This window comes from Halichoeres trimaculatus, unplaced genomic scaffold (assembly GCF_033239565.1).
Source record: "Halichoeres trimaculatus isolate MK-OKI-2021-1 unplaced genomic scaffold, fHalTri1.1 fHalTri1_scaffold_4, whole genome shotgun sequence".
Taxonomy (NCBI): domain Eukaryota; kingdom Metazoa; phylum Chordata; class Actinopteri; order Labriformes; family Labridae; genus Halichoeres; species Halichoeres trimaculatus.
In genome coordinates this window covers 20,287,702-20,300,156 of record NW_027437182.1, presented here as the reverse complement: position 1 = coordinate 20,300,156, position 12,455 = coordinate 20,287,702, and the positions used below count along the sequence as shown (strand labels likewise).

The 12,455-nt window shown below is 42.0% G+C and overlaps 1 protein-coding gene across 3 annotated transcripts in view; it reads right to left on the bottom strand.

Annotated features, from left to right (window-relative positions):
• Positions 1–12,455, bottom strand: part of slain2 (SLAIN motif family, member 2) — a 29,926-nt gene that overhangs the window by 10,212 nt on the left and 7,259 nt on the right. For all 3 annotated transcript variants that reach the window (XM_074668099.1, XM_074668100.1, XM_074668101.1), the window contains exons 3-5: positions 727–894; positions 474–647; positions 45–398 (exon numbers count right to left, since the gene is read on the bottom strand). In XM_074668099.1, the coding sequence (XP_074524200.1) occupies positions 45–398; positions 474–647; positions 727–894 (696 nt within the window). The remainder of the gene's footprint in view (positions 1–44; positions 399–473; positions 648–726; positions 895–12,455) is intronic.

Below are 12,455 nucleotides of genomic sequence, written 5' to 3'. Positions count from 1 at the left end.
AACCAATATGTTATTCTTATTATCAACCCCACAGCTGTGTGTACCTTCATTCTTCACCACGTTGGTCTGCATGTCGTGCCCATGGCCCTGCAGAGAGTGGCGAGGCTGCTGCAGGCGGCTGATGATGGGCTGAGGCGAGCCGCGGCTGTGGCTGTAGTCGATAGAGCGGGCGGGGGAGCGAGAGCGAGGGGAGTTCCTGGGGGAGGCGCGGGGAGAGTGTCGAGGGGAGGGGCTGAAGCGGTTTGCTGGCAGGTGGAAGGCTGGGTGCACGGCCTCCTCCTCATCCTCCAGGCTGTGTGCATCTAACTCCTGGTCACTAAAGGTGCTGCGCCGCAGGGAGTGGCAGGAGGAGCCTGAGCTTCTTCTGGAGGCTGTTGCGGCGTAATCTTGTCTCAAACCTGTTGAACACATTCACAACCACAATTACATCGTGAACACTGTGCTTCCAAAATGAACAGGGCAGAGGGACCTACTCTCTTCCTGCATGCGTGCAAGTATCTGGACGTCAGTGACATCATTAAGTTTGTAGGTAGTTGAGGAGCCCACTGAGTCCTCATCCATCTCTGAGGTGCTCAGCTCGCTGTCCACTGACGACTGCGGGCTCACAGCAGGAGGGTTCCTCTCTGCTGCTGAGTTTCGCTGGTGCGCTGAGAAGGAAATCATTCTTTTAGACTTCATGAAATCAACAACAGAAAAAAAACAGGACTACGAGCCACAGAGAGATACCTGCGTTCCCAGGCATTAGCTGCTGTCTGACGATGGGCACTCTGCCGGGGGTTGAGGAGGGGGAGTTAAAGCCGCTGCTGTATGGGCTGTTGGCTGCGTTTGTGCTGTATGGACTTCCATAACTTTGCTGGTTGTAGGGGGTCCCGTACAAACTCCGGCGCTTATTGGCTGCAGAGTGAAAGAATCAGACACTCAGGTTACCCTACAACTGTTGGGACTGTGAAGCAGTTAACACGCAGTATTAAAAAGATCAATAAACAACAAAACACACTCTGTTTTCTACATATGCTCCACACTCTTGTGGGCTGCATGTTTGAACACAAACAGACGAGAGTTTCACCCTGACTTAACCCTGTTTTTCTTTCAGCTTTCTTGTAAAACTTTGGGAAAAGGTCAGCTAAGTGGATAAGTGAACACAGCAGGTCAAAGTCAGGAACATTCACTGTGAGTGAGTGGACAGGAGGAGATGACCTTTACTCCATGTGGCAGGTGTGAGACCGGTGCACTCATCATGCCTGTGGCGCACTCATTTACAGATGCTATCAATACATCCAACAAGACATAGCAGTGATATACAGGAACAACAGAGTCATCACACTGTTGGACTCTGCTTTGTCTGCCATCTTTGATTTGTTGTAAACATTACACTTTGATTACTTTCCATGTCATGATCTGCTCCTCAGACTTCAACCCTGAAGAAAAGAGTTTAGGAGTAACTTAAGACATTTACTGAAGTTACTGAAAACGATTGTTTTTTTTCATGTATTTGTACATTTTTGCTCTCAGTACTTTAACTTGTACTCAAGGATTTTCTGTGGGAAGTTTTTAACTTCACTTCATTTTACATTTCATCAGTTACTGAGTAAAAAAACAAGCTGTCCATCAGCACTGTGACTGCAGCTGATTGGCTGGTATCTATTGTCCAGTCAGAGAAACATAAGCCACGTATACATGGACCCAAATATTTCGCTTGCATTCAGTTTATTTGCTCAAACGGAAAGAATTTAACCTTTGTATATACCTCATTCCAAAAGAAAAGAGCCAATCCAAATGGACATTCAATCAGTTTTACAGGGGTGGAATATTCCTTTCCCCAAACCGATTGAGGGATCATGTATCTCTTCAAACGGAAAGTTGTCAGGGTGCGTTCTTTCAGCACATGCTCAGATATGACGTAAGACGCAACCAGAGACGTTCCTCAGTTTTAAAAATGGCGATGAGCAGTCAGCACTGGATTGCTGCCAAAAGTTTGGTCCAAACATCGAAAGAACTGAACATAATATCAAGACTGGACAGACGAAATACGCCATACAGAGTTATTCCAACAAGTGAAAGAAAAACTCTTTGATAAATCACGTGATGTTTACGGTTTTTCTATGCATGCCCCATTATTATTTTGTTTGTCGCACGTAGACCAGAGATTGGAATACTCCTTTCCATGTGGTTAAAAATAATTTGCAAATTACATCCAGCCCATAACAAGACTTGTTATCTCACATTTGTATCTGTAGTTCTTCTTATAGTTTTTGACAATGTTCATAGCCTTTAGGATTTAAATTAATCCGACACATTTTCCCAACCAATTTTAGACATTTTTCTCCAGTTGTCAGTGTCGCACAGCACCATCATAGCGGCGTATAGGGACGAGCTTGTTTACTGCACTGACTGGCTGTGCTCTGTGCTGCGACAAAACATAGTGGAGCAATGAATCAGAGCATCTGTAATAGTTTAATTGTTACAGAGTCCAAGTTTTTATTTATTGAAGCTCATATTATATATTTTTTTCATTATTTATGTTAAAATAATTTTATGTAATTTATGTCAACATTATTTTATATAATTTATGCTTATATTTTTTATCCTAAGTTTATATAATTTTCTTGTGTTTAAGGCAGCAGGCAACATTTCGGTATGATCATTGACTGAGCAGTGAGCACTATGTTGTGCTTGAAAATAAACAGTATGACAAAATATTTACTCTGACCTTTTTGAATCCTGTACCTGGTTAATAAGGTATGAAAAACTAAAACTAAACTAAAACTAAGCCTTGTTGCAAAAATCAAACCTAAATAAAAACTAGAATGCCCGCTCTAAAACTAATTAAAACTAAACTGTAATGGAAAATAAAATGTCAAAACTAACTAAAACTAAACTATAATGACAAATCCAAAACTATTATAAGCTTGGTCAAGAGTTCATCTTCTAAAAAAATGATTAAAATAAGAGGAATAGTTTAAGATAATGTCCAATAACGACACATGGTGGAGTAAACATGTAAGAGTTGGCAGATAAAAAATGTCACCATTACAGGAGTCATTGTCCCTCTCAGCCAGTGTTTAACATAAATCATCTTCACACCGCACAGAGTCAGAGAGTCAAAGAGTCTTGAGCTGCTCGTCCATCCCAGTGTTTGACTACAACAGACGCAGTGTGAGCTGGTGGCCCTGACCTTCATAAAGCCGCACAGTGTGCTGGTAGTCTGGGGGAGTCTCTTACACCATATGCTGAGAGTGGGCCTGATAGAGTCAGTTCCTGCATCCTCACTGAACAATACACACCATTCAGAGCACACACACAGAGCACAAAGCTATTCTCTATGAAACCCAGCATGCATCAGTCAGAGGCTCCAGTCCACAGTCATGAGGTCTGATTCTGGACAAGCTGCTGGTCACTCTGACAGATCCTCCGTCCAGTTGTTTACCTCTCTATCTCTCTGTTTGTTTACACAGCTGAGTGCTGGAGGTGACTGGAAAGAAGCTTTTCAAGACCAGCTCCTCCTGTTTCCTTTCACTCTCTGACTCTCCTCAGCACTCCCTCTGTCCTCCTGCATTATTTAGGAAATACCATCCTGTCCACTCTGCTGCTATCCACACGGATCATCTGCTGAGGAATGTTAACAACACGGCAACATGTAGGTCTGGAGTTACACACAACGGGTGATGTGTTTCCCTTTTTCAGAGAAGTCAAATCAACAGATTAAATAAAGACACAGACCCCCAACATCAAACTGAAGATTAAACTGAAAACAAAGCAGTCAGCTTCTTCTGAAACTGTCAACTTCCACTGTGTCCTCTGACTGCCAGAAATATACATAACACTCCTCTGACAAACACATTTAGATCTCCAAGACAAATATTAATCATCTCTACTGTCTGTGCAGTGTGGAGAGGAAGAATCACACTGTCAAGACTCTCGCAATGCTTATGATCTACAAAATGTAAGAATAACTTCTCATGGTCCCAACAATGCTAGTGTCCATGTGATGATTCAACAATTTTAATCAAAACAGGACAGAATCCTTACGAGGTCAAATTTTACAGCCATGACCGTTTATTCACTCTGAAAGTTAGATTGTTCCTTCAAACTCTTACACGTCATGTTTTTTATTTTTTTACCTTTTAACAGTCTAATACCAAGGTAATTATATTTCCTGTTTTGATAACAAGTTTGAAGTTTGTGGCGTAAATGAAGAACAGTCAAAGAAGAAGGTTTGATGTATTCAAAGAGACATACTGAAGTCAAACTTCAGAGATCAGACGCAGATAGTTCCCCCAGCTGTCAAAAATAGTATCGCAATTCGTGTTTTTATCGCTATGATTTGGATGTCTTGTGAGATACCATAACAGCGTTACTGTCTCAATTACTAAAAACCTAAACCTACTCAAATCTGCATTCCTGAGTAAGAGTAGAATGTACGATAGTACGGTGAAACCTTCCCTGTTAAGGAACAAGTGTCTGTACCTCATGGCACAAACCTGACTTTTGAATCTCATGATACAGACCATTTTACTGGGAAATGGATTTATAATGTCAAACAACAACTTGAAGAAGTAACTCAAAGCAAAGTCAGAGTTGGGTCTTCCACACTGTTTTACTTTAACCCGGTTGTTATTTGACAACGGACTGACTGCGTGAGATCTTTTTGTGATCAGAAAGCACACTTCATTAATGAGCCTTATTCTCTGACAGATACTGTCTGCACATCTGGAAATTCAAATCATCAACATAATGAAAGTGAACGTGCAATACCTGCAGCTCACTTGATCCATCAATCAGAGAATCTCACTGACCAAACATTTTACTGTTACCATGAGCTATGCATGTGCCGTGCTGTCTCTTTAAGGCTCCTCTTTACACAAACCCCCTTCATTCTGATTGGTCAGCCCTCTAGAAGACTTGTAGGGGTTGAAGCCATGGGCAGACCTTGGAGTGTCACAAAACGGTTAGGAGATCCTTGTGTGAAGACTTCACCATTTCAGCAAGTCTCATCAAGGTCTCATGATGGTTTCATGCTGTCCTTATAGAGCGGACCATTTTGATGAGGCAAGGGATCCAGATTTTTTTCAACGTATGAACATGTCAAGATTCAAAAAAGGGGCACATATTTAGAATCAACATCCAGCTTTGCTATTTTAAATCCATGTTTAGAATATTGGAAAGCAGAATACCCTCTCTTTAAAGATACAATGAGAATGCAGGTGAGTCCAGGTGTCAGTCCTTGCTCAAAATTCAATTAACCATAAGGGTCTAATATAACCCAGGATCTGGGTAAGAAAACAGATTTGTTAACAGTCAGATAACAAAATTATCACAGTCATTTAGGACAGTAGTTCTCAAACTTTTTTCAGTGACATACCCCCTATGACACATATTTTTTTCCACCAAGTACCCCCTAGCAAGCGCAAATTAGTTTTGGTTGGGAAAAAAAAATGTAAAACAGCGCTGTACTATTAGTGTCTATTGGATAAAGTACTCAGTTTAAGAACTTAAACTTATTTGGATTCAAACATTAATTAAGTAAATTGTGTTAAAGGGACTGCACGGTGGCACAGCGGTTAGCGCTGCAGCCTCACAGCAAGAAGGTCACTGGTTCAAATCCCCACCTCGGCCGGTGGGCCTTTCTGTGTGGAGTTTGCATGTTCTCCCCGTGCATGTGTGGGTTCTCTCCGGGTACTCTGGCTTCCTCCCACAGTCCAAAAACCAGGTTCACCAGGTTCACCAGGTTCACCAGGTTCACCAGGTTAATTGGTCACACCAAATTGTCCCTCGGTGTGAATGTGTGCGTGCATGGTTGTCTGTCTATGTGTCAGCCCTGCGATTGACTGGCGACCAGTCCGGGGTGTACCCTGCCTCTCGCCCAAATGATTGCTGGGATAGGCTCCAGCCACCCGCGACCCTAAAAGGATAAGCGGTATAGAAAATGGATGGATGGATGGATGGTGTTAAAGGGATTTTTCTTGGTTGAATTTTTTTTTAATTTACATTTTTTAATCTTGCGTACCCCTGGAGTGCCCTCGCATACCCCCATTTGAGAACCACTGATTTAGAATATGGGTTGAAGAAGCACTTTATTACCTTGGTTAGAAGTGAGACCTAGAAGTCTCAGGAACAAAGAATTCTGGGTATTTTGGGTGGGACTCTGACCAAAGTCCTGAACCCACCCTGAGGTCTCTGTACTCAACTGTTCTCACAAAGTAGTAAGACAACAGTAGGCCTGAAAAAGCTCCCCCAGAAGCCCACTGTCACCAGAAAAGACACAGACCTATCTGATTTAAAGGGATCTGCAGCACAGGGACCAACCAAAATAGAGTGTCCTCAAATCTGAGCGTCCTAAAACAAGGCGAGAAGTCAGAGGGAGGGATAATTTCATTCTGCTGTACTCTCTGAGATGGAGGCCATTGATTGCTGTAATTTGAGATTGTATGAGCGGATTTTCCGCCTTAGCTTTTCAGCAGTGGAAACTTGAGGGCAGGTTTAGCTTGCAGAAAGAAAAAAAGCCTTGAAGGAAGCCAGGACATAACATCCCGGTATTTAATGAAGGCCTGCTGGGATCCAATGCAGAGGAGGAAATGGAAGACACCACTCTGCATCGAGGTCTTCTCTGATATAAACAAAAGAAAGACTTTAACAGCTCCAGGCAAATCACAAGAGAGGAGTACACAGAGAGGCTTCAGTGAATAAACTGCTGGAGGAAAGTGAGGAGAACATGAACAAACTGAGCAGCAGGAATACCGCTGGTCAGTCATGTGACTGGTTGGGATCTCTTGGGTCTCGTACGCAGGACAGCTGTCAAAGCAACACTGTGGAAAAACGGTTCAGTTCTGGAAGCACGTGTTGGGACTGTTCATCAGGCTCGTCTGACATGAAGAAAGTAGTTCTGTCTGACTCAACTCTGACTCCACCGGCTCCTCCCGGTTGTTAGTTATATAACCAAGGCGCGTCAGCTGGGGATATGAAGTTAACAGGGAGTGCTCTGACAAAAGGACGGGTCATGATCAAAACTCTTAAGTTCATCCTGAACGTACAGAGAAATTCTGAAGACGTGTGAAGCTGCAGCATGAATGAAGAAAACATTTCCTCAAGAGAATAAACAAAGAGTAAAACGCTATCAGAGCACTTACATTTCTGATTAAGATTAACAACTGAATCTTTAATAGGTCATCAAAATTACTTGTCTTTATGCTTGCATGTTCCCACTTCCATTATTTTACATTTTAAAGTTGTATTTAGGTAAATGATGTTATGTAAGTGTCTTGACAGAATGTTAGACCAACAACAGGCGGGTAATAAGAATTAAGATAGTTCTGCTGATCTAACAACCAATGGGATATTGTCATTTAAACAAGCTGCAGGATGATCAGCACAAAGCCAGTTAATAGAAAGCTTCACCCCTTAAGAAATATTAAAAACAATACTGAGTAAAATGGGAAAGATAAACAGATAAAACAAAGATTTTAAATCTTAAACAAAAGTCTGTTCAGGTTTTATGCTTTAGATTGTTACTGTTTAGTCTTTCAGTCTGTGTTGAGCTTTTAATGCAATGTTATGTCTGCCTGGGTTGTACAGCACTTATTCAGCACCCACTCTGACTTAATAAACTAATACATGTGAAAAAATGAAATGTTAAAATGACCCTGTTTAATATTTTCTTTCTTTTCTCTTTCTTTTTTTTTTCTTGTTTTCTTATGGCAGTCCTATGACCCTGATCGCTCTGGCTAAAATGTGCCAAAAGTGAAGTCAGGATTTTATTTTCTTTGGATATTCCTTTGACACAAATTTAAGAGACACCATGGCAACAGGATTTCCATGCCAGTGTTAAAATGGGTGTGAAAGAGAGTAGCCAGGGGCCATGAGGGTGTGTTTGTGGTGAGTGTCTAAGAATGTAGCGCTTCAAAAGTCTTTTTTAGGCATACAGGAAAGGATTTTTTTTTACATCCATCTACAGTAACAACAACTATTGATGCCACATTGACTAGATTTAAATGTTTAAACCACAAACTCATGAGATCAGACTGATGTGCATTATTTTCTGTTCTGCTTTTTTGTGTGTGTGTAAGTGGTAACAACATCAGTGCCATCTGAGGGGAGAGGTGCAGGGAGCGGGCTGGGTGGTGTCAGTGACAGGAGGGTTTTTTCAGGCCCTGGAGGATGACGTTATCGTCCTTTCACCACACCTACAGTGATGATATCACCATCATCAGAGTGGTGTGTTCATCATGCCATCTGAGGCATGACTGGTTGTGTGCTTTTGTTGCGAGGGTCATCTTGGGCAACTTTTTTAATTAATATTACATGTGGGTGTTTTTGGCTTCAGAACCTAGAGTAGCCACAGTGCTAATAATAAAGTCAATGTAGACGACTGTAGACTCCTCATTTTAATAAGATTTATCAATCCAAGTCCTGCTCTCCTTCAAGAAATATCTGCTGTCTTCATTCTCTGTTCACATCTGATCTGTAAAACTTGTAAGATCTCATCTCTCTTGAATTATGTTTTCACAGGTGTCCTCTACCAAATTGCGCCACAGCAGAGAAGCAGAGATGATCACAACCAAGCCAGTGACAACCTTCAGTGGCTCATTGCTCAACTCGATCTGTCACATGGGCATACCGCCGTTAGAATGGAAGTGACCCCTCTCAGTTTAGCTGCGAGGATTTGAGGCCGTCCTCCTCACTGAGGGACTGACTATAATTAGTGGCAGTCCAAAGCTCAGATAACAGGCGCAGACAGAGCACAAAGGATGACAAACTAAAGAAGAGCAGGCCAATATATTGTGGATAAATCTCCTAGTGATGGCATTTTACCTTTTCTAAACAGGTCATCTCTTAGTGTATTTTGTTAAATTAGTTGCAAAGTTTTAAAGAGTTTAAAGTTTTTAATAAAACGGCGTCATCCCCACAACTATTTGGTGTAAAGTATTATGCGCTGAGTTTCTGCTGAATGCAGATCTCCCTCACAAACAAGCATTCATGAAAAGGATTTATAGCGATCTTATCTGTAAAGAGAGGGTATTTTGTTTTCCCATCTTTAAACATGAATATAAAGTAAAAAAGCTGAATGTTTGCACTAAATCTGTACACATTTTAAACCAGTTACATGTTCATCTGTTGTAAAACTCCCTGAGTGAGTCTGTAAACTACTCAAAATAGTCCATTCCAAAATAGCACGAGATCTTCATGAGACTTGCTGAAATACTGAGGTCATTGCATAAAGGTCTACCAACTGGTTCAGGATATCTTAAAGTGATACTCCAGGATGGAACAAGTTGGGTCCTATCACAAGGTTTAGGGCAGAAATTACCCCTACAGCAGTGTTTTTGTGCAGCAGAAGCCCAGGGCGCTCGCACCAAACACCCCCTCCCTGCTCGTCAGCCGGTTTCCTCTGCACTCAGACGGGGCCAATTCTTACTTGACCAAAAACACAAATAAACGGACTCCCACCGAAAAAATCTGACATCAGTCTGCATTCACGCTTTATTTAGAGAATTTTCAGCGCGTTACTTTCACACAAAAACACCTCTAAATAAGACTCTAGTTCTCATCGTGTCGTAAAACGGCGCTACCTCCGCTGCAGAGCCACAGCTGGCTACGAGACGCTCGCCGCTTAGTGTATCAGTCGGCGCGTGCCAGATATAAACAAACGCAGGTAGTCTGCCAGGACGAAGAGACACAATGAGAACTAGAGCCTTATTTAGCGGTGTTTTTGTGTGAAAGTAACGCGCTGAAAATTCTCTAAATAAAGCATGAATGCAGACTGACATAAAAAATTTTCGGTGGTAGTTCGTATATTTTTGTTTTTGGTCAAGTAAAAAATGGCCCTGTCTGAGTGCAGAGGAAACTGTCTGACGAGCAGGGAGGGGGTGTTTGGTGGGAGCGCTCTGGGCTTCTGCTGCACAAAAACACTGCTGTAGGGGTAATTTCAGCTCTAAACCTTGTGATAGGACCCAACTTGTTCCATCCCAGAGTATCACTTTAAGAGGGGCAGGTCACCAACACAAAGGTCTGCCAATAGGTCTGCCCCTGACAGGCCTCCAGAGAGCTGGCCAATCAGAAGAAAGGGGGTTTGTGGAGTGGGGAGCCTTAAAGAGACAGCAGCTAAAATAAAACATTTCAGTCAGAGGCTGAAACAAGGAGTTAATAAAGCCTGAGTGTGAGAAAAAGGTGTTTTTTTTAATTTAGTTGTATATCATGTAAAGGTACTACAGGGTACCAGAGGGACACTACAGAGCCTAAAACAAAGCACTACACCTCCTCTTTAATGGGTTAACTAGTTAATTAACTGCTGGGAACTGTAATCCAAAGTAATGCATCACAATCTAATCGACTGAGAGGATTGCAGAGGTCTTACAAAGAAGCAATGGTTTACAGCTCTTCTCTTGAGTTTTAAAGCAGCTTCTAACATAAACCAATTAAAAATGACTACACAGCTGAACAAAATATCCAATCACTTCATGGCATTAAATGAAATATCAACATCTTTAAGGTGGAAGTTTTTACCATGAACGAGGGGATTGTGTGACAGAAATCTGTGTGTATCTGGAACTTTGAGGATTTAATCGAGAAAGAAAATCAATTTAACAGATGTTAGCATGAATAAGTCAGTACCTTGACTTGCCTTAAGCACAAAGACAAATCATATCATGTAAAGTGATAAATATTTTGTGCACTCTATGATGAAATCTGAATTAAACATGACATTTTTACACACTGCTCAAAGGTGTAACAAAGAGACTCTGAGTTTACATTTCCCAAACATGCAATATTTGATACCAAAAATCCACCCACAACACACTCAAATGGATTCTCACGGCCCCACTGAGCTTTTACCAGATCACAACACAACTTGTAGTTTGCATCCAGGTCACTGTGCAGTAAATCTGTCACCTCTCCTGCACTGCTGGATCACAAACTACAGCCTCTGCCGACAACGACTGACAACACTGATACATGTACCAGTTCATCTTCCCTCTTTAAAAAGAGGAAGGCTTGATAACACAATGCACCGTGTATGATTAATGTCTCAGCACCATGTTTGTTGAAATGTGAAAAGTAGTGGAAGAGGCCAATTTTATGATACAAAGTTATTCATTTTGTGGTTCAGTGTTTTAATAATCAATTACAGATCCTTACTGCTATCACTGAACGCTCTCTGTGATAAGACTAATCATCATAAGAAGGAAGAAGGATCATTTCTGCAATGAGCTCTTTGTCTCAGTCCTTGTAGATAGAACTTCATACCACCAATAATTTCTTTTATCCTAAATTTATTTAAAAAAGAAAAAAAGCACAAGAAAGGACCTTTGGAACACAGCCTTTTTCAATTTAATCTATCAGTGCAGTAGATATTAAAGCTATGGTGTACGATTTGGAAGCTTTGTACATCTTAATAACACCGTTTATAAGGCTGTTGTGATCCTATGGTCCAATCTACACAATATAAAGCCCAAAAAGAATTTTAAAAAATCCATTCAGTATATCCGCTGCAAAGCTGCATACTAGTTGACCAATCCCATCCAATCCCCTGTCTCCCTCGCTCTGCACCGTCATGCCCATGGTCCCACCTCGTCCTTCCCCACTACCCCTCTCACATCAGCTAGCTGCTCAGCTACTGAAGCGCCATAGAGCCAGAGAAGACTGAAACCAGGAAGCTGTTACTGTTACCCTCCACAGGGAAGGGAAGAAATCGAAAAAGTTTCAAGGAAAAGGCTGAAGCAAGGAAGAATTATGAGCGATACAGGTGCCAACAGAGACTGAATATCAGAGAAATGTACGACCGGTGGAAAAAGCTGCAGAGGGATTTGGGACTGAAGACTGATGCTGAGACAGCTAAGTTTCTGTTGAACAGGTAAGGACTTTGTTTACCACAGTGGGAGATGTCAGCTGAACTACTCTGGTTAGTCTGTGCCTATACTGGCTAATGACTGAACGCTGTTGGTCGGAACGGGTCGGCTCTGTCAATAGATTTTAGCACAAGTTACTTTCTTTAGCATTGTAAACTCAGCTGGTGAAGACACGCCGAGAAAGGTAAAGCCTCGCTCACAGTTGGCTCTGCTCTGATCAGTTGGCAGTGGCAACGCCAGACCTGCTTCACCTAATTCATGGTTTTGATCGCGCCGGTCCAATTGAAAAAGCTACCACAGTGTGTTACAAGGAGGGTGACTGTCTTGTTTCAGCCGGCTTTTTGCTCTGTCAGAGGGGGCGTGTTGTTAGGAGGCGAAGAAGGCCATATGAGCTGGGGGGCGGGATCTTGGAACACGGAGGGGAGGGGTGAGTGAGGATGTGTTTTTCAAATGTGACTCATCAGCCAAACTGGGTTTCAGATCGTAGACCATAGCTTTAACCAGGCCTACTGGCATTTCATGTTTGTTACCCCTTGTCACTGTCAGGGTGAAACTCTAACTTAAGAGTGTTTCGAACTGACTTCATCCATGAGGAGGTTAGGGGAGAGTAAA